At 43.9% G+C, this 25,407-nt stretch overlaps 1 protein-coding gene across 2 annotated transcripts in view; it reads left to right on the top strand.

Annotated features, from left to right (window-relative positions):
- Window positions 1-25,407, top strand: part of tafa3a (TAFA chemokine like family member 3a) — a 112,787-nt gene that overhangs the window by 62,800 nt on the left and 24,580 nt on the right. The window contains exon 1 of one of the 2 annotated variants that reach the window (XM_062038232.1): window positions 24,336-24,434. The exons of the other annotated variant lie outside the window; for it this stretch is intronic. Within the exon in view, the coding sequence (XP_061894216.1) occupies window positions 24,398-24,434 (37 nt within the window). The 5' untranslated portion in view covers window positions 24,336-24,397. Of the gene's footprint in view, window positions 1-24,335; window positions 24,435-25,407 lie in introns of those variants that run through there. 2 annotated transcript variants of the gene reach the window in all.

Below are 25,407 nucleotides of genomic sequence, written 5' to 3'. Positions count from 1 at the left end.
GGCGGCTTCCACACTTAAATGGATTCCCAAAACTGTATGAATCATGGGGATTTCATAGAGGCCTGCACCTCCTGGATTTGAGTCTGCTTTTGTGTTTGGATGTACAAACCCCGTTTCCATATGAGTTGGGAAATTGTGTTAGATGTAAATATAAACGGAATACAATGATTTGCAAATCCTTTTCAAGCCATATTCAGTTGAATGCACTACAAAGACAACATATTTGATGTTCAAACTCATAAACTTTATTTTTAAAAAAATAATAATAATTAACTTAGAATTTCATGGCTGCAACACGTGCCAAAGTAGTTGGGAAAGGGCATGTTCACCACTGTGTTACATGGCCTTTCCTTTTAACAGCACTCAGTAAATGTTTGGGAACTGAGGAGACACATTTTTGAAGCTTCTCAGGTGGAATTCTTTCCCATTCTTGCTTGATGTACAGCTTAAGTTGTTCAACAGTCCGGGGGTCTCCCTTATGCTATTTTAGGCTTCATAATGCACCACACATTTTCAATGGGAGACAGGTCTGGACTACAGGCAGGCCAGTCTAGTACCCGCACCCTTTTACTATGAAGTCACGTTCATGTAACATGTGGCTTGGCATTGTCTTGCTGAAATAAGCAGGGGCGTCCATGGTAACGTTGCTTAGATGGCAACATATGTTGCTCCAAAAGCTGTATGTACCTTTCAGCATTAATGGCGCCTTCACAGATGTGTAAGTTACCCATGTCTTGGGCACTAATACACCCCCATACCATCACACATGCTGCCTTTTACACTTTGCGCCTAGAACAATCCGGATGGTTCTTTTCCTGTTTGGTCTGGAGGACACGACGTCCACAGTTTCCAAAAACAATTTGAAAAGTGGACTCGTCAGACCACAGAACACTTTTCCACTTTGTATCAGTTCATCTTAGATGAGCTCAGGCCCAGCGAAGCCGATGGCGTTTCTGGGTGTTGTTGATAAACGGTTTTCGCCTTGCATAGGAGAGTTTTAACTTGCACTTACATATGTAGCGACCAACTGTAGTTACTGACAGTGTGTTTCTGAAGTGTTCCTGAGCCCATGTGGTGATATCCTTTACACGCTGATGTCGCTTGTTGATGCAGTACAGCCTGAGAGGTCGAAGGTCACGGGATTAGCTGCTTATGTGCAGTGATTTCTCCAGATTCTCTGAACCCTTTGATGATATTACGGAGCGTGGATGGCGAAATCCCTAAATTCCTTGCAATAGCTGGTTGAGAAAGCTTTTTCTTAAACTGTTCAACAATTTGCTCACGCATTTGTTGACAAAGTGGTGACCCTCGCCCCATCCTTGTTTGTGAATGACTGAGCATTTCAAGGAATCTACTTTTATACCCAACCATGGCACCCACCTGTTCCCAATTTGCCTGTTCACCTGTGGGATGTGTTGCTGGCATCAAATTCTAAAGTTAATGATTATTTGCAAAAAAGAAAGTGTTAAATCAGTTTGAACATCAAATATGTTGTCTTTGTAGCATATTCAACTGAATATGGGTTGAAAATGATTTGCAAATCATTGTAATCCGTTTATATTTACATCTAACACAATTTCCCAACTCATATGGAAATGGGGTTTGTACTTCTTCATGTGGAGTGTGGAGAAAGCCATGTTGGATGGAGGCTCCTCGCTCTACCAGAAATGACTTCATGCCTCAGAGGGTGAAGATGTGAAGACACGGAGCTTCAAAAAGAGCTTTGGTCTTGATGTTCCTTCACTTCAACCTGGCGGCCAAAGTTAGGCTGCAAAAGGTGTCTCCCCAAAGGTTAGACGTATTTATGGGGACTTCTTTCACACAATCAAACACATTTCACTCGGACCCTTGCAGGCTAAAGGTTGATTGAAAGACTTTTGACTTGCAGAACCAGTAGACAAATAGTCCCTTATTAGTTGGGGCAAAGTACTCTTCTGAAGGATCCCACTTGGTGCCTACTCTGTCTTGACCTCCAGCTAATAGGTCCTCACAAAATGACTGCCAACATTTAGATGAGTCTTTTCAACAATGTAACAAAGGACGTAACAAAGGACGTAACAAAGGATGTAACAAAGGACGTAAGAAAGGACGTAACAAAGGACGCAACAAATGATGCAACAAAGGATGCAACAAAGGATGCAACAAAGGACGTAACAAAGGACGTAACAAAGGATGTAACAAAGGACGTGACACAGGACGTGACACAGGACGTGACAAAGGACGTAACAAAGGACCTAACAAAGAACCTAACAAAGGAAGTAACAAAGGACGTAACAAAAGATGTAAGAAAGGATGTAAGAAAGGATGTAACAGAGGATGTAACAAAGGATGTAACAAATTATGTAACAAAGGACGTAACAAATGATGTAAAACAAAGGACGTAACAAAGGATGTAACATTGGCATAGTGATAACACTGAGTGTAAATGATATAATTTAACACACATTGTATGAACATGCCTTTGTGACTTAAGCAAGATATGGTAGGACTTTATTTTGAAGGAGTTTACATAAGAGAAACATGATTTAAAGTGTCATTAAAGGCCTATTGAAATGATTTTTTTTAATTTAAACGGGAATAGCAGATCCATTCTATGTGTCATACTTGATCATTTCGCGATATTGCCATATTTTTGCTGAAAGGATTTAGTAGAGAAAATCGACGATAAAGTTCGCAACTTTTGCTCGCTGATAAAAAAAAAGCCTTGCCTGTACCGGAAGTAGCGTGACGTCACAGGAGCTAGTATTCCTCACAATTCCCCATTGTTTACAATGGAGCGAGAGAGATTCGGACCGAGAAAGTGACGATTACCCCATTAATTTGAGCGAGGATGAAAGATTCGTAGATGAGGAACGTTACAGTGAAGGACTTGAGAGGCAGTGATGGACGTATCTTTTTTCGCTCTGACCGTAACTTAGGTACAAGCTGGCTCATTGGATTCCACACTCTCCTTTTTCTATAGTGGATCACGGATTTGTATTTTAAACCACCTCGGATACTATATCCTCTTGAAAATGAGAGTCGAGCACGCGAAATGGACATTTAAAGTGACTTTTATCTCCAAGACAATACATCGGTGACACACTTAGCTACTGAGCTAACATGATAGCATCGTTCTCAAATGCAGATAGAAACAAAATGAATAAACCCCTGACTGGAAGGATAGACAGAAGACCAACAATACTATTAAACCATGTACATGTAACTACACGGTTAAAAATTCTCAGCCTGGTAAGGCTTAAAAATGCTGTTGCTAACGACGCTAAGGCTAATTTAGCAACTTAGCAACCGGACCTCACAGAACTATGATAAAACATTAGCGCTCCACCTACGCCAGCCAGCCCTCATCTTCCCATCAACAGCCGTGCTCACCTGCATTCCAGCGATCAACGGCGCGACGAAGGACTTCATCCGTGGGTTTGGCGGCAAGCATCGGCTAGGCGTCTTCTAAGTAAGTAGTCCTTGTTGTGTTGCTGTAAGTATTGTACTTAGCCGCTAAGACACCGATCGATCCCACCTAGAACGTTCTTCTTTGCAGCCTCCATTGTTCATTAAACAAATTGCAAAAGATTCACCAACACAGATGTCCAGAATACTGTGGGATTTTGTCGAAGAAAACAAGAGGCTTTTCTATCGGGTCCGATGGGGTCCAACCACTTCCGTTGCTTTTGTGACGTCACACGCATAAATCATATCCAAAGGAGTTTTTCAACCGGAAGTGTGGCGGGAATTTTAAAATTGCACTTTATAAGTTAACCCGGCCGTATTGGCATGTGTTGCAATGTTAAGATTTCATCATTGATGTATAAACTATCAGACTGCGTGGTTGGTAGTAGTGGCTTTCAGTAGGCCTTTAATGTCATGGTAATCACATGCTCCTATGTAGACACCTTTAAAATAAAGTCTTACCATATCTTGCTTGAGTCACAAAGACATGTTCAAAATTTATTTCTATTTTCTAGGCCATTATCTTACTAATCACATGACCTGACCAAGGAGGAAGAAGACATTTTCTTACTAATCACATGACCTGACCAAGGAAGAAGAAGACATCATCTTACTAATCACATGACCTGACAAGGAGAAAGAAGACTGTTTGATCGCAGGTGGCCGCCATCAAATCCTCTTTTGACAAAAACTGACTACTCTAACAGTGTGACGATGTATAATATATTACAATACTTGCAAATGAGACAGACGTGTCAAAAAAATAAGAAATCAGCATAAAATGTAAAATTAAAACATGTTGATTTAAAGCGTTAACATTTGAAGTACTGATACGGGTTCCCATGTAGCAAGAAGTGGTGTCCAGATGTGAAAGGTAGCCATCCCTGGTCAGCTTATGACAGCTACTATGTCAGGTAAATGAGGGTACTGAGTGCCTATGTTCCAACCATTTTCACAATAAAACACAACACCAGAACAAATGGTACGGCAACACCGCTTGGACACACAAGATTGTTTTCAGAGTTGGTCATTTCAGGGACAAATTTCAAGTCAACATGATAAATTCCTCATGAAACCGTCTGCAAAGACGACATCTCTGACTTCCAAAAGCGAGAGAAAAGAAGGCGTTTTGTTGCTTGGATGTCCGTGACTCAGCATCAGTGGAGCAGCGTCTTCTTATGTAAGCCACTATTGGTATTCCAGCCCTGGTCTTGGTGTAGATGACACGGTCTTGTCAGAAGAATAGCAATTAACAGTGTGAGCTGCCATGAAAGACTTACCTTGTTTCCCTGCTTTTCATCATCTCCCGCTGTACTGCTGTCATGTGATGTCATGTGATGTCATGTGATGTCATGTGATGTCATGTGATGTCCTATTTCCTGAGCACTTCAACGTCCACACAGGAAGTTGTCCTATTTCCTGAGCACTTGAAGGTCCACACAGGAAGTTGACATGTGCCCCTTCTGTATCTCATGTGAAGGAGCTCTTGTTAGCGTGACAGCAGAAGGAATGATGCAAGGATGAGTGCTTGGAAGTTCTCAAACTAGCCCAGTAAAAATGTTTTCTGATTTATTCATGTCCGTCTTGCAGGGTTTACACAATTAGGCACTGGACAGCAAGTCTGATTCTTGTGCCCTCAAGTCACACAGATCTGATTTGTTTTGCCAGTCTAAACACTCCAAAGTGCTTCAAATCTGATCTATAGATGTGCACCACATCTGGAGCTAGTCCCAATCCGTCTTTTCAAATGTGACTGCAGTCTAAACGGCAGTGAGACATCATCTTTGGTGGAGTTAGGTCATGGCTGTGCCTAGGAAAAATGTTGGCCGCCAGCAGAAGTGTCATCCAAATACTCGCTTTCAACACAAGAGGTGGACACTTGTCCAGGTTCTACCCTGTCTTCCTTGTCCAGGGTGTACTCTGTCTTCCTTGTCCAGGTTCTACCCTGTCTTCCTTGTCCAGGGTGTACCATGTCTTCTTTGTGCAGGGTGTACTCTATCGTCCTTGTCCATGGTGTACCCTTTCTTCTTTGTCCAGGGTGTACCCTGTCTTCTTTGTCCAGGGTGTACGCTGTCTTCTTTGTCCAGGGTGTACTCTATCTTTCTTGTCCAGGGTATACCCTGTCTTCTTTGTCTAGTATGTACTATGTCTTCTTTGTTCAGTGTGTACCCAGTATTTTTTGTCCAGGGTGTACCCTGTCTTTCTAGTCCAGGGTGTACCCTGTCTCCCTTGTCCAGGGTGTACCCTGTCTTTCTAGTCCAGGGTGTACCCTGTCTCCCTTGTCCAGGGTGTACTCTGTCTTCCTTGTCCAGGATTTACCCTGTCTTCTTTGTCCAGGGTGTACCCTGTCTTCTTTGTCCAGGGTGTACCCTGTCTTCTTTGTCAAGGGTGTACTCTGTCTTCCTTGTCCAGGATTTACCCTGTCTTCTTTGTCCAGGGTGTACCCTGTCTTCTTTGTCCAGGGTGTACCCTGTCTTCTTTGTCCAGGGTGTACCCTGTCTTCCTTATCCAGGGTGTACCAAAGGGACAAGCGGTAGAAAATGGATGGATGGATGGATATACATGTGTGTGTGTATATATATATATATATATATATATATATATATATATATATATATATATATATATATATATATATATATATATATATATATATATACAGTGGGGCAAAAAAGTATTTAGTCAGCCACCCATTGCCCATTGATTGTCAATGGGTGGCTGACTAAATACTTTTTTGCCCCACTGTATATATATATGAATGATGTGTACGCTGTGGTGTATTTGTTTACATGTGACGTACATTAAGTGAGTTGAAAAATAAAGCTAACGTGGTATATCCACACTGTTGTCTACTTAACAGATTAGATCCCTCTCAAATATACTGCTCTATACAGGTATACAAATATAATACACTATATACAAATATACTGCACTATATACAAATATACTACACTATATACAAATATATTACACTATATACAAACATATTACACTATTTACAAATATACTGCACTATATACAAATATATTACACTATATACAAATATTAGACTTAGACTTAGACTTCCTTTTTATTGTCATTCAAATTTGAACTTTACAGTACAGATAGGAACAACATTTTGTTGCATTAGCTCATTGTAGTGCAGGATAAAAAAAGTAATAAGGTACTTCACTGTGCAACCTACTAATAAAAGTCTCAATCAATCAATCAATCAATCAATCAATACCAAAACATTTCTGTTACTCAGCTGTGGTCCGTATGGGTACAGTTGTAATACACATTTCCACCACATGTGGCAGTAATGACAATCTCAAACAATAGAATAAGTTTGGAGCTAAAGTCATACACATGTTTCTTGAGCGCACAGATCATGACTAAAGTAGCAAAGCTGCATTGTCATTTGCACTTTAAGTTTATTGACAGTTTAGTTTAAGGGAGAGTGCACTTTTTTGGGAATTTTGTCCATCGCTCACAATCCACGACGACAGGTGTTATTTTTTTAATGCATTCAAAATATTAACACAAATGTCTTTTCGTGTCGTCCTCGTCAGTTTCTGGTCTTAAATGGCTGTCAAAGTGTCCCAACTTGTTGGATTACCTACTCAGACGTCTCATGTCCAGGTGAGAGGCATTATTTATGATTTACAATAAACTTACTGGGAGCAGGGAAGCAAAGAAGCAGCAGACCACTCGATGATGTGAACATAGACACACAGGAAGTGATCACAGTGCCGCTTTAAATAGTTTGTCTGTGTTAGCACTTATAACAACAAAATGACAAATACTTGTTAATATTTATAATAACAATATGACTAATACTTGTTAATATTTATAATAACAATATGTCTAATACGTGTTAATATTTATATTAACAATATGACTAATACTTGTTAATATTTATAATAACAATTTGACTAATATTTGTTAATATTTATAATAAAAATATGACTAATACGTGTTAATATATATAACAACAATATTACTAATACTTTTTAATATTCAAGTCACCAATGTAGTATTGTTGGCACTTTTTGAATGTTTTTTATTGGATTTTATGGAGAAAATAGTGGAGCTCCCATGTTTTAATATCTAGAATACATCAATATTTTGCGGTCCCTTCCAAGGTTTCTGGTTGTTTTTATTGGGTTGAGTTTTTTCTTGCCCTGATGTGGGATCTGAGGATGTGGTTGTGATTTTGTGCAGCCCTTTGAGACATTGGTAATTAAGGGCTATAGAAGTCAACTTTGATTGATTGGTTGATTGATTAATTGGTTGGTTGGTTGATTGATTAATTGATTGATTGATTGATTGATTGATTGATTGATTGATTGATTGATTGATTGATTGATTGATTGACAGTTCCTGAAAGTTTCCTGAAAGTTTCCTGAAAGTTTCCTGAAAGTTTCCTGAAAGGTTCCTGCGGTTATAAAGGGACAATTTTGGTACTTTGTATTTCACTTTCTCCAAGATTCTTGATTTGTTTTGATCTTCCAAGCGGCTGATTATAGTGTTGATCTCTGCTTGGTGATTGCCTATTGTCTGCACCCACATGTGAATATTGTCTGCACACACATGTGAATATTGTCTGCACACACACACGTGAATATTGTCTGCACACACATGTGAATATTGTCTGCACCCACATGTGAATATTGTCTGCACACACATGTGAATATTGTCTGCACACACATGTGAATATTGTCTGCACACACATGTGAATATTGTCTGCACAAATGTGTGAATATTGTCTGCACACACATGTGAATATTGTCTGCACACACATGTGAATATTGTCTGCACACACACATGTGAATATTGTCTGCACACACACACGTGAATATTGTCTGCACACACATGTGAATATTGTCTGCACACACATGTGAATATTGTCTGCACACACATGTGAATATTGTCTGCACACACACGTGAATATTGTCTGCACACACATGTGAATATTGTCTGCACACACATGTGAATATTGTCTGCACACACATGTGAATATTGTCTGCACACACACGTGAATATTGTCTGCACACACATGTGAATATTGTCTGCACAAATGTGTGAATATTGTCTGCACACACATGTGAATATTGTCTGCACACACACGTGAATATTGTCTGCACACACATGTGAATATTGTCTGCACACACATGTGAATATTGTCTGCACACACACGTGAATATTGTCTGCACACACATGTGAATATTGTCTGCACAAATGTGTGAATATTGTCTGCACACACATGTGAATATTGTCTGTGCACATGTGAATATTGTCTGCACACACATGTGAATATTGTCTGTGCACATGTGAATATTGTCTGCACACACATGTGAATATTGTCTGCACACACATGTGAATATTGTCTGCACACACATGTGAATATTGTCTGCACACACACGTGAATATTGTCTGCACACACATGTGAATATTGTCTGCACACACATGTGAATATTGTTTGCACACACATGTGAATATTGTCTGCACACACACGTGAATATTGTCTGCACACACATGTGAATATTGTCTGCACACACATGTGAATATTGTCTGCACACACATGTGAATATTGTCTGCACACACACACGTGAATATTGTCTGCACACACATGTGAATATTGTCTGCACCCACATGTGAATATTGTCTGCACACACATGTGAATATTGTCTGCACACACACACACGTGAATATTGTCTGCACACACATGTGAATATTGTCTGCACACACATGTGAATATTGTCTGCACACACATGTGAATATTGTCTGCACACACACGTGAATATTGTCTGCACACACATGTGAATATTGTCTGCACACACATGTGAATATTGTCTGCACACACATGTGAATATTGTCTGCACACACACGTGAATATTGTCTGCACACACATGTGAATATTGTCTGTGCAAATGTGAATATTGTCTGCACACACATGTGAATATTGTCTGTGCACATGTGAATATTGTCTGCACACACATGTGAATATTGTCTGCACACACATGTGAATATTGTCTGCACACACATGTGAATATTGTCTGCACACACATGTGAATATTGTCTGCACACACATGTGAATATTGTCTGCACACACATGTGAATATTGTCTGCACACACATGTGAATATTGTCTGCACACACATGTGAATATTGTCTGCACACACATGTGAATATTGTCTGCACACATATGTGAATATTGTCTGCACACACATGTGAATATTGTCTGCACACACATGTGAATATTGTCTGCACACATACGTGAATATTGTCTGCACACACACGTGAATATTGTCTGCACACACATGTGAATATTGTCTACACACACATGTGAATATTGTCTGCACACACATGTGAATATTGTCTGCACACACACGTGAATATTGTCTGCACACACATGTGAATATTGTCTGCACACACATGTGAATATTGTCTGCACACACACGTGAATATTGTCTACACACACATGTGAATATTGTCTGCACACACACGTGAATATTGTCTGCACACACATGTGAATATTTTCTGCACACACATGTGAATATTGTCTGCACACACATGTGAATATTGTCTGCACACACATGTGAATATTGTCTGCACACACATGTGAATATTGTCTGCACACACATGTGTTGGAGGAATTGTGAATGATTGCTGGGCCACAACATTAGGTACACCTGCAGACTGCAGCACGGATTTCATATTTCAGTCATTCCCAACTCCTCCAACACGAACATTATTGTTTTTGCACTTTTTGGCTTCTTATTAAATAACTTTTTTAAATAGATTCAATCTTGCATGTGGAAAGTTTAAGTGTGGGCTTTAGTTGATATAACACTCCCGTCAGGGGGTGCATTCTACGGCGTGGGTGCATTAATCTAGCACAACAGCGGCGCATGAACTTCATTTATAAGTAAAGGTAAGACCATAATAACGTTTTTTTTATTGAATGTGTTTTTTTGTGTGCTACAGTTTGTATGTGTAAAGTTAAAGTTAAGTTAAAGTAACAATGATTGTCACACACACACTAGGTGTAATGAAATTTGTCCTCTGCATTTGACCCGTCCCCTTGTTCACCCCCTGGGAGGTGAGGGGAGCAGTGAGCAGCAGCTGCGCCGCGCCCGGGAATCATTTTTGGTGATTTAACCCCCAATTCCAACCCTTGATGCTGAGTGCCAAGCAGGGAAGAATGCTGGTATGAGCTTTTAAACACAACCCGTTAACTGCTGCCAATCAAATGGTGAATAAGATACTCTTTAGGGTTCATATGTTTGTAAATCTGACTGTGATGAAGTCAGTGCCTCACCAGCCATGAACCTCACCGCACGTCACTGCTGCACACACATGTGAATATTACCTCCACGCCATTCCCACCAGTGGCAAATGAACTTTGACCAAGGGGGCGTTCAAAAGTCAGAGAGGTCATCACAGCAAGGACAACCGAGTCTGACCTGCTTCCTGTCTGCTGCATGGCAGAGTTTGCTGAAAAGTGTTCACACTTGCTGCTGTGGGAGTGACAATGTATTGATCGCAGGGAGAAAAGACAATGTATGATCACAGGCAGAAGAGACAATGTATTGATCACATAGAGAAGAGTTTGCAGAAGAGTGCTCACACTTGCTATTGTGGGAGTGACAATGTATTGATCGCAGGGAGAAGAGTTTTTAATATTGCAAATGAGATCTCCCGACTGCTAGCTAACGGGAAGATGTCTGCAATCTGCGCTCTAAATTGAAAATCTTTATGCTTGTTATCAAGTCTCCTCTGAAAGAAACCTAAAAAAATTACGTTTTGTCTGTTTTATTTGTGGTGTTTTTTTACCCGCTTATTTTAGCTGCAAGTGCAAAAATGCAATGACTATTGAACAGTTGTATTGATCTTTGATTGGGCTTCATTTAAAGGTCACCTCTGACGTAAACATGACTAACCATGTCATAACCTTAATACTAGGGATGTGCGTATCGATCCTGTGGTATCGATATATCGATACTCACACGCTACTCATTTGGCATCACTTTTCTGAAAAAAGTATCGATATAAACCAAAAAACGGCGTGTGGGGGGTGCAAGGATCACTTTCAGATGTTTTTGATGACTTACTTAACTTCCTATGTGCTGGGACACCCCTGTACCTGGCAGAGTATAGAGCTGGCCCAGTCACGTGACAGGAGACAGCCAATGAGCGTGGTCAACGTGCAACACACACACACACACAGCCAGCCGACAGCGATGCAGCCAGGCATATCCAGTGTTGTCCAATTGTTGACTTTTTTAGTAATGTTTACTGAATATTTTTGTTTAAATGATTATCCTAAATTCAAATAATTTCCACACAGGGGAATTTACTGTTAGTTGAAAATTGCTTGAGTATTTAAAACAAGATAAGAAAGAGATACAATTTGGAGATTCTTCATCTTTGCATTACAGTTTTATTTTTTTCCAAGAAAATCTTGAATATATGATTGAATGTGATTTTGGTTTTAATCTGTAACATGATTTCTTACATTTCGAAAACATTAGCCTATTTCATATTTCATTAATTGCTAATTATATCACAAACTTTGAAAAATAACTGCAGCTTCTTGCAATTCGGATTTGACTGTTAATTGGAAAGCCCTAATATTTAATTATTATTATATATAATATATAGTTATTATTATATATAATATTTAATTTATTTTTCATATTTATGTTATTTATTTTAATTTTACTTTTATTATATATTGACCATAATAAATGTGGTATAAATGGTCTGTATTTGTCTTGTGATTTGTCTTGAATAATAACAATAGTAATAATATTTTTGACTGACAAAAAATTGCCAATAAGAAATTATTGGTATCGGTATCGGTATCGGTATCGATGAAAATGCAAGAAAAAGTATCGGTATCGTATCGAATCCTAAAAGTGTGGTATCGCCCATCCCTACTTAATACGCGTCCCTAATCTGGGTAGAGGCCACCACTTTTCAAAGGATAGCGTTGAGAATAATAGGCTTCACTACACCTTTAAAACTAAATCTTGTACACTATATTGCCAAAAGTATTTGGCCACCTGCCTTGACTCACATATGAAGTTGAAGTGCCATCCCATTCCTAACCCATAGGGTTCAAATGATGTGGGTCCACCTTTTGCAGCTGTTACAGCTTCAACTCTTCTGGGAAGGCTGTCCACAAGGTTGCTGAGTGTGTTTATAGGAATCTTCCACCATTCTTCCAAAAGTGTATTGTTGAGGTCACACACTGATGTTGGTGGAGAAGGCCTGGATCTCAGTCTCCGTTCTAATTCATCCCAAAGGTTTTATATGGGGTTCAGGTCAGGACTCTGTGCAGGCCAGTCAAGTTCATCCACACCAGACTCTGTCATCCATGTCTTTATGGACCTTGCTTTGTGCACTGGTGCACAGTCATGTTGGAAGAGGAAGGGGCCCGCTCCAAACTGTTCCCACAAGGTTGGGCGCATGGAATTGTCCAAAATGTTTTGGTATCCTGGAGCATTCAAAGTTCCTTTCACTAAAGCCCAACTCATGAAAAACAACCCCGCACCATAATTCCTCCTCCACCAAATTTCACACTCTGCACAATGCAGTCCGAAATGTAGCGTTCTCCTGGCAACCTCCAAACCCAGACTGGTCCATCAGATTGCCAGATGGAAAAGTGTGATTCATCAGTCCAGAGAAGGTGTCTCCACTGCTCTAGAGTCCAGTGGTGACGTGCTTTACACCACTGCATCCCATGCTTTGCATTTAACTTGGTGATGTATGGCTTAGATGCAGCCGCTGTGCCCGGGCCAAGTGATTAGGACACCTGATTCTCATCATTTGGATGGCTGGACACCATACTTTTGGCAATATAGTGTAGCTTGGTCAATCAATCCTAGGTCCGCTACAGATAAGGTGACCTGAAGGGGCCTCAGGTACCCACATGGCACACCCAGACCACGCCCGAATACCAAATCCTATTGAAAATATCCATGGAGCGTCTTCTCTCTGGTGTTTGGAGCCATGGCCAGCGGTGCCGTGTGCACACCTTGAAATGAAAAAGGAATCAGCAAGAAGGTGAGCAAGAAAATGGATGTAAATTAAAAATATATAGTCACTACAACTGGCTTTTCCAGATGTCATCTTGCAATATTTTAAATGCCAGCATATTGCAAATGTTACAAAGACTTTGATGTTTGTGTGACTACTCAATTCATTATTACAACCCAGGAGAGTTGTATGTGACATCCTCCTTGGTCTCATTTAACGGTGTGACCACCTGACGTGGCCAAGGAGTCCCTGGAACATGTTTTGACAGCAGTAGGTGGCTAAATGATGGCCTAGACCGGGGGTCGGCAACCCGTGGCTCTAGAGCCGCATGCGGCTCTTTAGCGCCGCCCTAGTGGCTCTCTGGAGATTTTTCAAAAATGTATGAAGAATGGAAAAAGATGAGGGGAAAAAAATCTATTTTTTGTTTTAGTATGGTTTCTGTAGGAGGACAAACATGACACAAACCTCCCTAATTGTTATAAATCACACTGTTTATATTAAACATGCTTCACTGATTCAAGTATTTGGCGAGCGCCGTTTTGTCCTACTAATTTTGGCGGTCCTTGAACTCACCGTATAGTTTGTTTACATCTAGGCCTTTCTCCGACTTTCTAGGACGTGTTTTATGCCACTTATTTTTCTGTCTCATTTTGTCCACCAAACTTTTAACGTTGTGCATGAATGCACAAAAGTGAGTTTTGTTGATGTTATTGACTTGTGTGGAGTGCTAATCAGACATATTTGGTCACTGCATGACTGCAAGCTAATCGATGCTAACATGCTATTTAGGCTAGCGATATGTACATATTGCATCATTATGCCTCATTTGTAGCTATATTTGAGCTCATTTAGCTTCCTTTAAGTCATCTTAATTAAATTTATATCTCATGATACATGTAATATGGCTTTTAATTTTTTGCGGCTCCTGACAGATTTGCTTTTGTATTTTTGGTCCATTATGGCTCTTTCAACATTTTGGGTTGCCGACCCCTGGCCTAGACAAATGAATACATTTCTTCACTAACATAAATATGAATATGAAGCATTAAATGTATTTTGACATTGTTGCACTCAAATGTTGGCAAAGCCTGAAGGACCACCTCTGTTGTGAACAAAGTATCCACAGCCTGTAGAAATGTAGCAACGTTAGCCCTGAGGTGGGTGCACATTTACACGTCAACATCAGTCCTGTTACGTCTCCTCTTTGCCGTAAACAAGCTTGTTCCATCACAGTCACTCCCCATTGGGCATGGAGTGAACCATCTTGTCAGAAATCCAATGTCTGGATTGGTAGATGCGGGGCGGCTAGCTGTGAGGCATTCTCCCCACTGAGAACTTGGAGAAGCACCAACAAAGTAGAAGGAACAAAGACAAATATTTCGTCTTTAAAGGAGCAATAGGAGCCCATCAACACTCGGAATGTGACTTTTTGGCTGTGTATGTTTTATTTATTTACTTTTTAAGTAAGACACATTCTTCGTTCCTTTTTATTCATGTGAAATGTTTTTCAAAGCACCGGTACACAATATGTTTTGTTTTCCTATGTGAGACAGCTGGGGAAATAATAAAGTTGTTAGTTGCAGTGGGTTATGAGCTACTGATTGTGGATGGAGCTCATGCCGAGCACAGCTGTGCTATCAAGAGCAGATTGTCAAGTTATTCACCTCCATGGGGGGATATCCTGATGTTTGTCACCTCCATGGGGGGATATCCTGAGGGTCCCACTCAAACCCAGTGTTTATCCCACATCTGGTCATTTGCAATCTGGTCAAAAACGGTAAAAATGGATGTTGTATCGATTGGTTGCTGAACCTGGCATTCTAGTGTTGTTATTCATATGTACGTGTAATGTTGTGTTGCTAGCTAGTGTTGCTACGTCTGTGGGCTCCTTCCCCACAATTGCCAAGTTACAGGAAACCAGAGTCCTCTTCAGTAGATGTTTGGGATTTGCATACCAGCGCTAATTATTGTAACTCGGACCAAAGAAACGGACAACAAACCAATGTCCACTGCAGAGGACGCCGGTTTTCAGAGGTATATTACATGTGTAAAGTGGATAAAATACACCTGGGATAAATATATTGTGTACATTAACTTTTCTTGTACATTAATCACAACAACTTGACTGGTAGGTCTGAGCGCGCACCCCGAACATGCCCCGTTACCGCAAATGCTATTGCAGCACAGGTTGTGAAAAACGGGGCATATACTGGGATAAATCGAGATTTTTCCCGGGCGGTGCGCCAGGAAACTGCAGACCTCTGGAGGACAACAACATCTAGCGAGTGTAACATCTCCGGTGAGTTTTCATCGGAGGAGTTCACAGCTGCCCTCCAGTATACCAAACCAGGCAAGTCTGCTGGGCCTGACAACATCTGCCCAGAACTCGTGCTCCACGCTGCCCCTGCAATGAAGTCCTGGCTGAGAGTTTTCCTGTCTTCTTGCCTGCGCCAACTCCGGATCCCCAGGATTTGGAGAAGGGCCACTGTTGTCGCTATCCCCAAGCCGAACAAGCCAAAGGATGACGTAACGAGCTACAGACCAATCTCGTTGCTCTGCGTCCCCTTTAAAGTCCTCGAGCGCCTGATTCACGCCCGTGTCGAGCCCATCATAGACCCCCACCTCCCCCGGGAGCAGGCGGGTTTTCGACGTGGGAAGTCCACGGTGGATCAGGTCGCCCTCCTTACCCAGGACATCGAGGACTGCTTTGAGGCGAAAAAGAAGGCCGGTGCCGTCTTCATAGACCTGACTGCTGCCTATGACACAGTCTGGCACCGCGGCCTCACCTGCAAACTTCTCCGCCTGCTTCCAGACAGGCACATGGTCAAAATGATCATGGAGCTTGTCTGGAACCGCAGCTTTACTCTCACCACCAGTAACGGAGATAAAAGCAGGTTGCGGCGCCTGAAAAATGGCGTCCCCCAGGGATCTGTCCTGGCTCCCCTCCTGTATAACATCTATACATACGACCTGCCTGCCACAGTCTCACGGAGGTTCGCATACGCAGACGATCTCGCGCTGCTGCACTCCGACAGGGACTGGCAGGCCTTGGAGGGAACTCTAAGCCAGGACATGGAGACTTTAGTGGCTTACCTCCATAACTGGAGATTGAAGCTCAGCGAATCCAAGACGGTGACACAAGCTTTCCACCTATACAATTGGGAAGCGGATCGTGAGATCAGGTTCGAGGTGCGGAAGCCGGATGGGGCTTCCCTTACCCTATGCCGGCCTCGTCCTACACCTGAAGACCCTCGTCCTGACCCTAAATACCTTGGGGTCACCCTGGACAGGTCGCTCACTTTCCGTAAACACCTCTTGGCAACACGCAAGAAACTCAACACCCGCGTCTCACTGCTGAGACGGTTGGTCGGGTCCGGTTGGGGTGCCGGGGCAAGAACTCTGCGAACAGCAGCACTTGCCCTGGTCTACTCAACTGCTGAGTACTGCGCACCTGTCTGGGCGCGCAGTGCTCACTCTAAACAACTTGATGTCCCGATCAACGAAGCCCTGCGTGTTATCACTGGATGCCTGCGCCCCACCCCTGTGGAGCTACTGCCCATCTTAGCAGGCATCCAACCCGCTGAGCTTCGTCGCCAAGGTGCTGTAGCAACTCTGGCGGGCCGGGCAAACATGGATGAGAACCACCTGCTCCATGAAAGGCTCACACTCTCCTCAGAGCCAACGCCCCGCCTCCCCTCCAGAGACCCACTGGTACCAGCCGCCCTGAAGCTCCTGCAGCAATGCAGTGACAACAACATCAGGGCGGCTCACTGGGCGAATCACAAATGGAGCACGGACCTGGAGCATACCATCTCCTCCAGACTCCGTGACTTCATACCTGACACCGGCTCAATACCAGGCCTCTCACTACCACGAGTGGCCTGGGTGAGGCTTAACCGCCTCCGAACTGGTGTCGGTCGCTTTCGCTCAAACATGTTCCAGTGGGGCTTAGCACCCAACGCGACGTGTGAGTGTGGCGCGGAGGAGCAGACTGCCGACCACGTGATCCTGCGTTGCCCGATTTATCGTGCTCCTAATGGTTTGCGTGGCCTGGCGGACCTGGATGACTGCTCGGTGACCTGGCTCACTTCTGTGTGTCCTGACATATGAACGGGAGGGCCCCCCGGGCCTGGGGTGGTAAAAGGCATAGACCCTCGGCCTCAGGTCCGGGTGCCGGAAAACAGCTGCCCATACGATGAAGAAGACAAACAATGGAAGGTTGAGGGCATGGATGTGCAACTCAATTGTTTTGGGGGCCACTTTTCCAGAAAGCTAAGAACTGAGGGGCCTGACTTCTCCCTTCACTATTAGTCTCAGTTTGTGTACTTCAAAGATCCAGCGTCCTCTACAGAATATTTTTATTTGGTCGATTTATTTTGTCGGACTTAAAGGAACACTCTGGTGTTTGTAAGAATCCTCTGCAGAAGTGTGAGTATAAACTGGCGATTGAATAACACAAATGATGACAAAGGGAAGTGTTATGTATCAGAGAAGGGAAGGAGGCGACAACCAGGGCAGGACTGCGGTTTACAAGGTTTATTTTTAAACCTTTGATGAATACGTGGCGTGTGTATGCTACTCAAAGTGAATGAGTGTTGACTATGTGTAATATTAATAATGTAAATGTTACCAAGGGTTGTTGTCAGCAAATGTTGGTTGTATTTTTCGTCGTTTTCCAAGGGGGCAAGGCAAAGAGGCAGTTCGTTGATAGGCAAGAGGTCGTGGGCAAGAGCAGGGCAGCGTGGTCTGGGTCCGAGCAGGGAGGTCGTGGATTGGGGAGAGCAGTCAGGAATCCGGATGGGTGTCGAGTGACAAGGCACGATCACGGAGGACAGGGGAGTCACTGTGAAAAGACAAAAGGACATGAACCAGGGAAAAACACGGAGAGATAGAGCAAAACAAGGGCGAGGAAATCACTGGGAAAAAAGGAATGCCAGACCTGATGCTTACTGGAAGGTTAGCGACGTTCTGGCAAAGGTTCCTCTGGTCCACTGGTCTTTATGCCGCTCCCCTTCATCAAAACCAGGTGTGTTGATTACTAAATGTCCGCAGGCTTGTTGCTGCGTGGGCGTGTTGCGCACAGCACGTGCAGGGGCGTGTCTGAGCGCGCTGTCAGCGGAGGTGCTGGCAGCTCCAGCTGCCAAGGAGACGCGAGTAGAACTCCGCGTCGTGACAGTACCCCCCCCCCCCCCCCCCCCCGTTATGCGAGGCCCCCGACGAGCGCCGAGGAGCATCAGGATTGGCACGGTAGAAATCCTCTAAAAGTTAGGGATCGGCAAGGTAGGAGGCTGGCACCCATGATCTGTCTTCAAGTCTATATCCCTCCCAGTCAACCAGATAAACGAGCCCCCTACCCTTTCGACGGACCCTGAGGATCTCCTTGACTGTCCAAACCTGATCTCCATTAGGCAAGAACCTAGAGGGTGGGGGGGCAGGGACAGGAGGGGACAGAGCGCTCTCCGCTACCGGTTTAATCTGGGAAACATGGACAACAGGATGCCGTTTGACCGAGGGTGGGAGAGCCAATTTAACAGATACAGGGTTTATGATAGAAATGATGGAGAACGGACCAACATAACGTGGAGCCAATTTTCTTGATGGTACCTGGAGACTGAGGTCCTTAGTGAGAAGCATCACTTGTTGTCCTGGTTTATAAGACGGGGCTGGAATGCGATGACGGTTGGCGTTGCGACACATTTTCTCGGATGCTCTTTCCAAAGCTGCACGAGCGGCTCTCCACATTTGCGACGTAAACTGAGGGCCTCGGTCAGAAACGATATCCACCGGAATCCCATATTGTTTGACGACGTGAAGTGTAAGGAGGTCAGAAGTCTCTGAGGCAGAAGGTAACTTTCGCAGTGGAATAAAGTGGGCTGCCTTGGAGAAACAGTCAACAATAGTAAGGATAGTGGTGTTACCTTTGGAGGCTGGAAATCCTGTGACAAAATCCAGGGCGATGTGCGACCAAGGACGGGCAGGAATGGTGAGAGGGTGAAGAAGACCAGCAGGAGGCCTGTGTGACATCTTACTACGGGCACAAGTTGAACAAGCAGCAATAAACTCACGAGTGTCCTTGGCCATGGATGGCCACCAAAAACGTCTTCGTAGTAGTGATAATGATCGTTGAAACCCAGGATGGCATGAGAACAAGCTGGAGTGTCCCCAATCCAGGACCCTGGGTCGTAGCTCCCGATGGACAAACAGTTTGTTGGGAGGTCCACCTCCCGGTCCTGGATTGGAACGCAGTGCGGACTTAACCAGGTCCTCCATTTTCCAAGTAACCATCCCAACGATGCGAGTGGAAGGAAGGATGGGTTCCGCCACTGCCGGACTGGTGGGCTCCTTCAGGAATAACCGGGACAGTGCGTCAGCCTTTGTGTTCTTGGATCCGGGTCTGAAAGAGAGCACATAATCAAAGCGAGAAAAAAACTGCTGCCACCTTGCCTGGCAATTGTTGATTCTTTTGGCAGCACAAATGTGTAGAAGGTTGCTGTGGTCAGTAAGAATCTGAAATTGGTGTCTAGCTCCTTCCAACCAGTGTCTCCATTCCCCCAGGGCCTCATGGACCGCCAATAACTCTCTGTTCCCAGCATCATAGTTCTGTTCGGCGGGGGTCAGGCGCCTGGAGAAGAAGGCAACAGGGTGAACCAAATTGTCATTCTTGGATCGTTGAGATAGAATAGCCTCAATCCCCGAGTCTGAGGTGTCAACCTCCACCAAAAAGGCAGTGTCTAGGCCGGGATGGACTAGTATGGGTGCAGAAACAAAACGCTCTTTTAACTCCTCAAAGGCCTTCCTCGCCAAAAGAGTCCAAGCAAAAGGTACATTAGTGGATGTAAGAGAATGGAGTGGAGCAGCAACTCTACTAAAGTCTTGAATGAACCGACGGTAGAAGCCGGCGCAACCAAGGAACCTACGAAGTTCAGTCCTAGAAGTAGGTTGCGGCCACTTTACCACGGCCTCCACCTTCTTCGGGTCAGGCTTTATGTGACCCCTTTCGACCACGAATCCCAGGAACTCCACCGAAGAAGAATGGAAGCAGCACTTTTCAGCCTTCACAAATAGACAATTTTCCAATAAACGTTGCAGGACAAGTCGGACATGTTTCTGGTAATCAGAGAGGTTACGGGACAAAATTAGAATATCATCCAGGTATACCACCACCAATTGATCCAGCATGTCCCGGAGGATGTCGTCGACGAGCGTTTGGAAAACAGCAGGTGCGTTGGTGTGTCCAAAAGGCATCACTACTCATAGTGCCCCATATGAGTGTTGAAGGCCGTCTTCCACTCGTCTCCTTCTTTGATCCGGACCAGGTGATAGGCGTTACGGAGGTCCAGTTTGGTAAATATGGTTGCAGGTGCCAATGGTTCAAAAGATGAGTTGAGTAATGGAAGAGGGTACTTATTCTTAATGGTGATGTTGTTAAGGTGACGGTAGTCAATGCAGGGACGAAGGGATCCGTCCTTCTTGGCCACGAAAAAGAATCCCGCCGCCAGTGGATGGTGTAATGATGCCCGAGGCAAGGCCCTCGGTGATATAGTTCCTCATAGCTTCCTTCTCTGGAAGAGATAAGTTATATAGGCGGCTAGATGGCAAGGTAGCGTTAGGGAGTAACTCGATAGCACAATGATAAGGTCTATGAGGGGGTAGTCCCAGGGCACGTACCTTGCTGAAGACCTCAGCTAAGTCATGGTATCAAGCTGGAACCAGAGATAGATCGGCCTGAGGAGTCGTGGTAGTGGAGTGGTAGATCGGATGAGATGCTGACCCAAGACAGTTGGCCATGCAGGGTGTGCTCCAAGCCAAAATTCTGCCGGAAGACCAAGAGATATGGGGGTTGTGGTGACGGAGCCAAGATCTTCCAAGTACCAGTGGGGCTACCGGAGCTTCCAGCACCCATAAACTAATGGTCTCTCTGTGATTACCGGAAATGGTCATGAAAAGGGGCTCCGTGCGGTACTTGATGGGGCCCAATGGTCGTCCATCCAGGGCCTGTGCAGGCAGCGTCTTGTCCAGGGATATCAGGGGAATGCCCATCTGTCGGGCGAACATGTAGTCCAACAAACTCTCATCAGCTCCAGGGTCCACAAATGCTTTCACTTGAATGCTCCTTTTGTCCCAGGCCAAAGTAGCAGGTAGCAGTATGTCAGGATTATCTTCTTTATGGGAAAATAAAGTATGGCTCACCGGGATCCCCTCTGCTGGTGAGCCTGATCTTTTGGTCTCGCAGGACAATTATACCGGACGTGTCCGGCTAGACCGCAGTAGAGGCAGAGGCGCTGTCTGTACCTCCTCTCCCTTTCCTCAACGGGTAACCGTGTCCTACCCAACTGCATTGGGCTCCGGGGCTGCCATTGTAGTAGTTGTTGACCGGTATGGGTCCACTTCTGTTTTGAAGATATGCAGAGTCTGGTTCCTAGAGGCACCTCTCTGGCCTCGCTCAGCTGCTCGTTCACAAAGTCGAATGTCAAATTGGAGGGCCAGTTCAATGAGGTCTCTGCAGGACGCGGGTCTGTCCCTCAGTAGACCGTCCTTGATTTCCTCAGAAAGACCGCGACGGAATGCGCTTTGGAGCGCCTGCTCATCCCAACCACTGTCTGCCGCCAAAGTCCAGAACTCTAAGGTGTAGGCTGCCACGGAGCGTGATCCCTGCGAGATGGAGTGCAGACGTCCCGAAATTCAGCACAGAAGGCAGAATAGTCGGAGTTGAGCCCAATGGTCGACTGCAGCTGTAGCCCACTTGAGAGCCTGGCCGGAAAGTAAGGAAAAAATAAATGCTATCTTGGCGTTGTCGGAGGAATAACGGGAGGGCTGGTGACGAAAAATGAGGTCACATTGTACCAAAAACCCTCTACAAAGTTCAAAGTCCCCTTCAAAGGGTTTAGGGCTGGCGATCCTGGGCTCTCGTTCCAAAATGCTGTGTTCGGGTCCACGGACTGGAGAAGCACGCGGAGGTACCACCGGTCCAGGACTGGCCCCGGGGCACATGTTGTCCAGCCTGGAATATAGTCTGGTGAAGGCTCTCTCTAGATGATCCTCAATGGCAGTAAACCGAACCTGATGTTCTCTAACGACGGAGCTAAGGATAGCTAGGTCGGAAGATATGGCTATCTGGGTCTGGGGCTTGCCGCTGTCGCCTGGTTCCGACATGCTGTTGTCCAGAACGTACTGTTATGTATCAGAGAAGGGAAGGAGGCGACAACCAGGGCAGGACTGCGGTTTACAAGGTTTACGTTTAAACCTTTGATGAATACGTGGCGTGTGTATGCTACTCAAAGTAAATGAGTGTTGACTATGTGTAATATTAATAATGTAAATGTTACCAATGGTTGTTGTCAGCAAATGTTGGTTGTATCTTTCGTTGTTATCCAAGGGGGCAAGGCAAAGAGGCAGTTCGTTGATAGGCAAGAGGTCGTGGGCAAGAGCAGGGCAGCGTGGTCTGGGTCCGAGCAGGGAGGTCGTGGATTGGGGAGAGCAGTCAGGAATCCGGATGGGTGTCGAGTGACAAGGCATGATCACGGAGGACAGGGGAGTCACTGTGAAAACACAAAAGGACATGAACCAGGGGAAAACACGGAGAGATAATAATAATAATAATAATGGATTAGATTTATATAGCGCCTTTCTAGACACTCAAAGCGCTTCACAGAGAAGTGAGAACCCATCATTCATTTTTACAACTCATTCATTCATCATTCATTCTCCGGTGTGAGCGGCACCGGGGGCAAGGGTGAAGTGTCCTGCCCAAGGACATAACGGCAGCGATTTTTGGATGGTAAGAGGCGGGGAGCGAACCTGCAACCCTCAGGTTTCTGGCAAGGCCGCTCTACCCACTACGCCATGCCGCCCCGGTAGATAGAGCAAAACAAGGGCGAGGACATCACTGGGAAAAAGGGAATGCCAGACGTGATGCTTACTGGAAGGTTAGCGACGTTCTGGCAAAGGTTCCTATGGTCCGCTGGTCTTTATGTCGCTCCCCTTCATCAGGTCCAGGTGTGTTGATTACTAAATGTCCGCAGGCTTGTTGCTGCGTGGGCGTGTTGCGCACAGCACGTGCAGGGGCGTGTCTGAGCGCGCTGTCAGCGGAGGTGCCGGCAGCTCCAGTTGCCAAAGAGACGCGAGTAGAACTCCGCGTCATGACAGGAAGACCTAAAATGGAACTTGGATGTACACCACTAGTACAACTCAAGAAGTTGAACAAGTAAGTAGTGACTGCATCAGAAACCCCTGTAACTTCTAAAAAAGGAGAGGACCTAAAGGGGTGCCTTGAAGAACGCCTCAGTTATGTAAACCCAAAGTTTGTTATCTGTTTGCTAGCAGGGTTCTAATGTCAACACAAGTGGCCCAAGTTTCTCTGTCCAACAGGAGCACTCTCCTGTTTTTAGGAACTTGATGCAAAAATGTTTAGAACTGAACTAGGGGGCCATCATGGTGTCATCTCTAGACCGGGTCTGGCCTCTAGGCTGCCAGTTGAATAGCCCTGACCTGATTTGAGGTCATGCATGTCAGATCCCATTGGATGGTGCAGGTGCACCAAACGGGCCCTGGACTTCGCAGCCTCTGGTTGGAGTCCAGGGTCAGTGGATTAGTTGCTACTCAAGGATATGATGCCTTGAGGGGCTGGACCGGGTTCCTCCACGTGGGGGAAGTCCTGGAAATTAACTGGCTGTGACGTTTGGAGGTTGGAGGCAAGAAAAGTGTACTGAGACATTACTCAAAAAGCCCCTGAAAGTACTCTCTCTAAAACAAACAGCCAGAGTCCACATCTGAGGAGAGCTTGTTGTGGTCCACAACGCCAGATTCCAGTGGGACCTTGTTCCCACAAATCACTCCTCAACAGTGTAGTGAACTTGTTGCCAAGGTGTGTGTGGGAACTCCAGTATGCATGATTGATTAGTGAGCAGACTGCTGTGGATTCAGCAATGCAAGCTTTGCACGATCAGAAAGGAGATGAAGGCAGTAAGTATTTCTATTCCATCCAACACTGCACTTGCTTTTTATTCCATTGTGCAACGGGGAGTGATACATAAACATGCTGTGCATTCATAAATATATGCTGTGCATTCATAAATATATGATGTACATTAACAAATATATGCTCTACATTCATAAATATATGCTGTACATTAATAAATATATGCTCTACATTCATAAATATATGCTGTACATTAACAGATATATGCTCTACATTCATAAATATATGCTGTACATTAACAAATATATGCTCTACATTCATAAATATATGATGTACATTGACAAATATATGCTTTACATTCATAAATATCTGCTGTGCATTCATAAATATATGATGTACATTAACAAATATATGCTCTACATTCATAAATATATGCTGTACATAGGCTCCAGCGCCCCCGCGACCCCGAAGGGAATAAGCGGTAGAAAATGGATGAATGGATGGATTAATAATTATATGCTGTACATTAATAAATATATGCTGTACATTCATAAATATATGCTGTACATTCATAAACATATGATGTACATTCATAAATATATGCTGTACATTCATAGGTATATGATGTACATTCATAAATATATGCTGTACATTCATAGATATATGCTGTACATTAATAAATATGTGATGTACATTCATAAATATATGATGCGCATTAATAAATATATGCTCTACATTCATAAATATATGCTGTACATTAATAAATATATGCTGTACATTCATAAATATATGATGTACATTCATAAATATATGAAGTGCATTAATAAATATATGCTGTACATTCATAAATATATGATGTACATTAGGAAATATATGCTGTACATTCATAAATATATGCTGTACATTAATAAATATATGCTCTACATTCATAAATATATGCTGTACATTAACAAATATATGCTCTACATTCATAAATATATGATGTACATTGACAAATATATGCTTTACATTCATAAA

Source organism: Entelurus aequoreus, linkage group LG26, assembly GCF_033978785.1.
Source record: "Entelurus aequoreus isolate RoL-2023_Sb linkage group LG26, RoL_Eaeq_v1.1, whole genome shotgun sequence".
Taxonomy (NCBI): Eukaryota; Metazoa; Chordata; class Actinopteri; order Syngnathiformes; family Syngnathidae; genus Entelurus; species Entelurus aequoreus.
The sequence above is the reverse complement of the archived record's forward strand: the minus strand, read 5'-3'. Positions and strand labels throughout refer to the sequence as shown.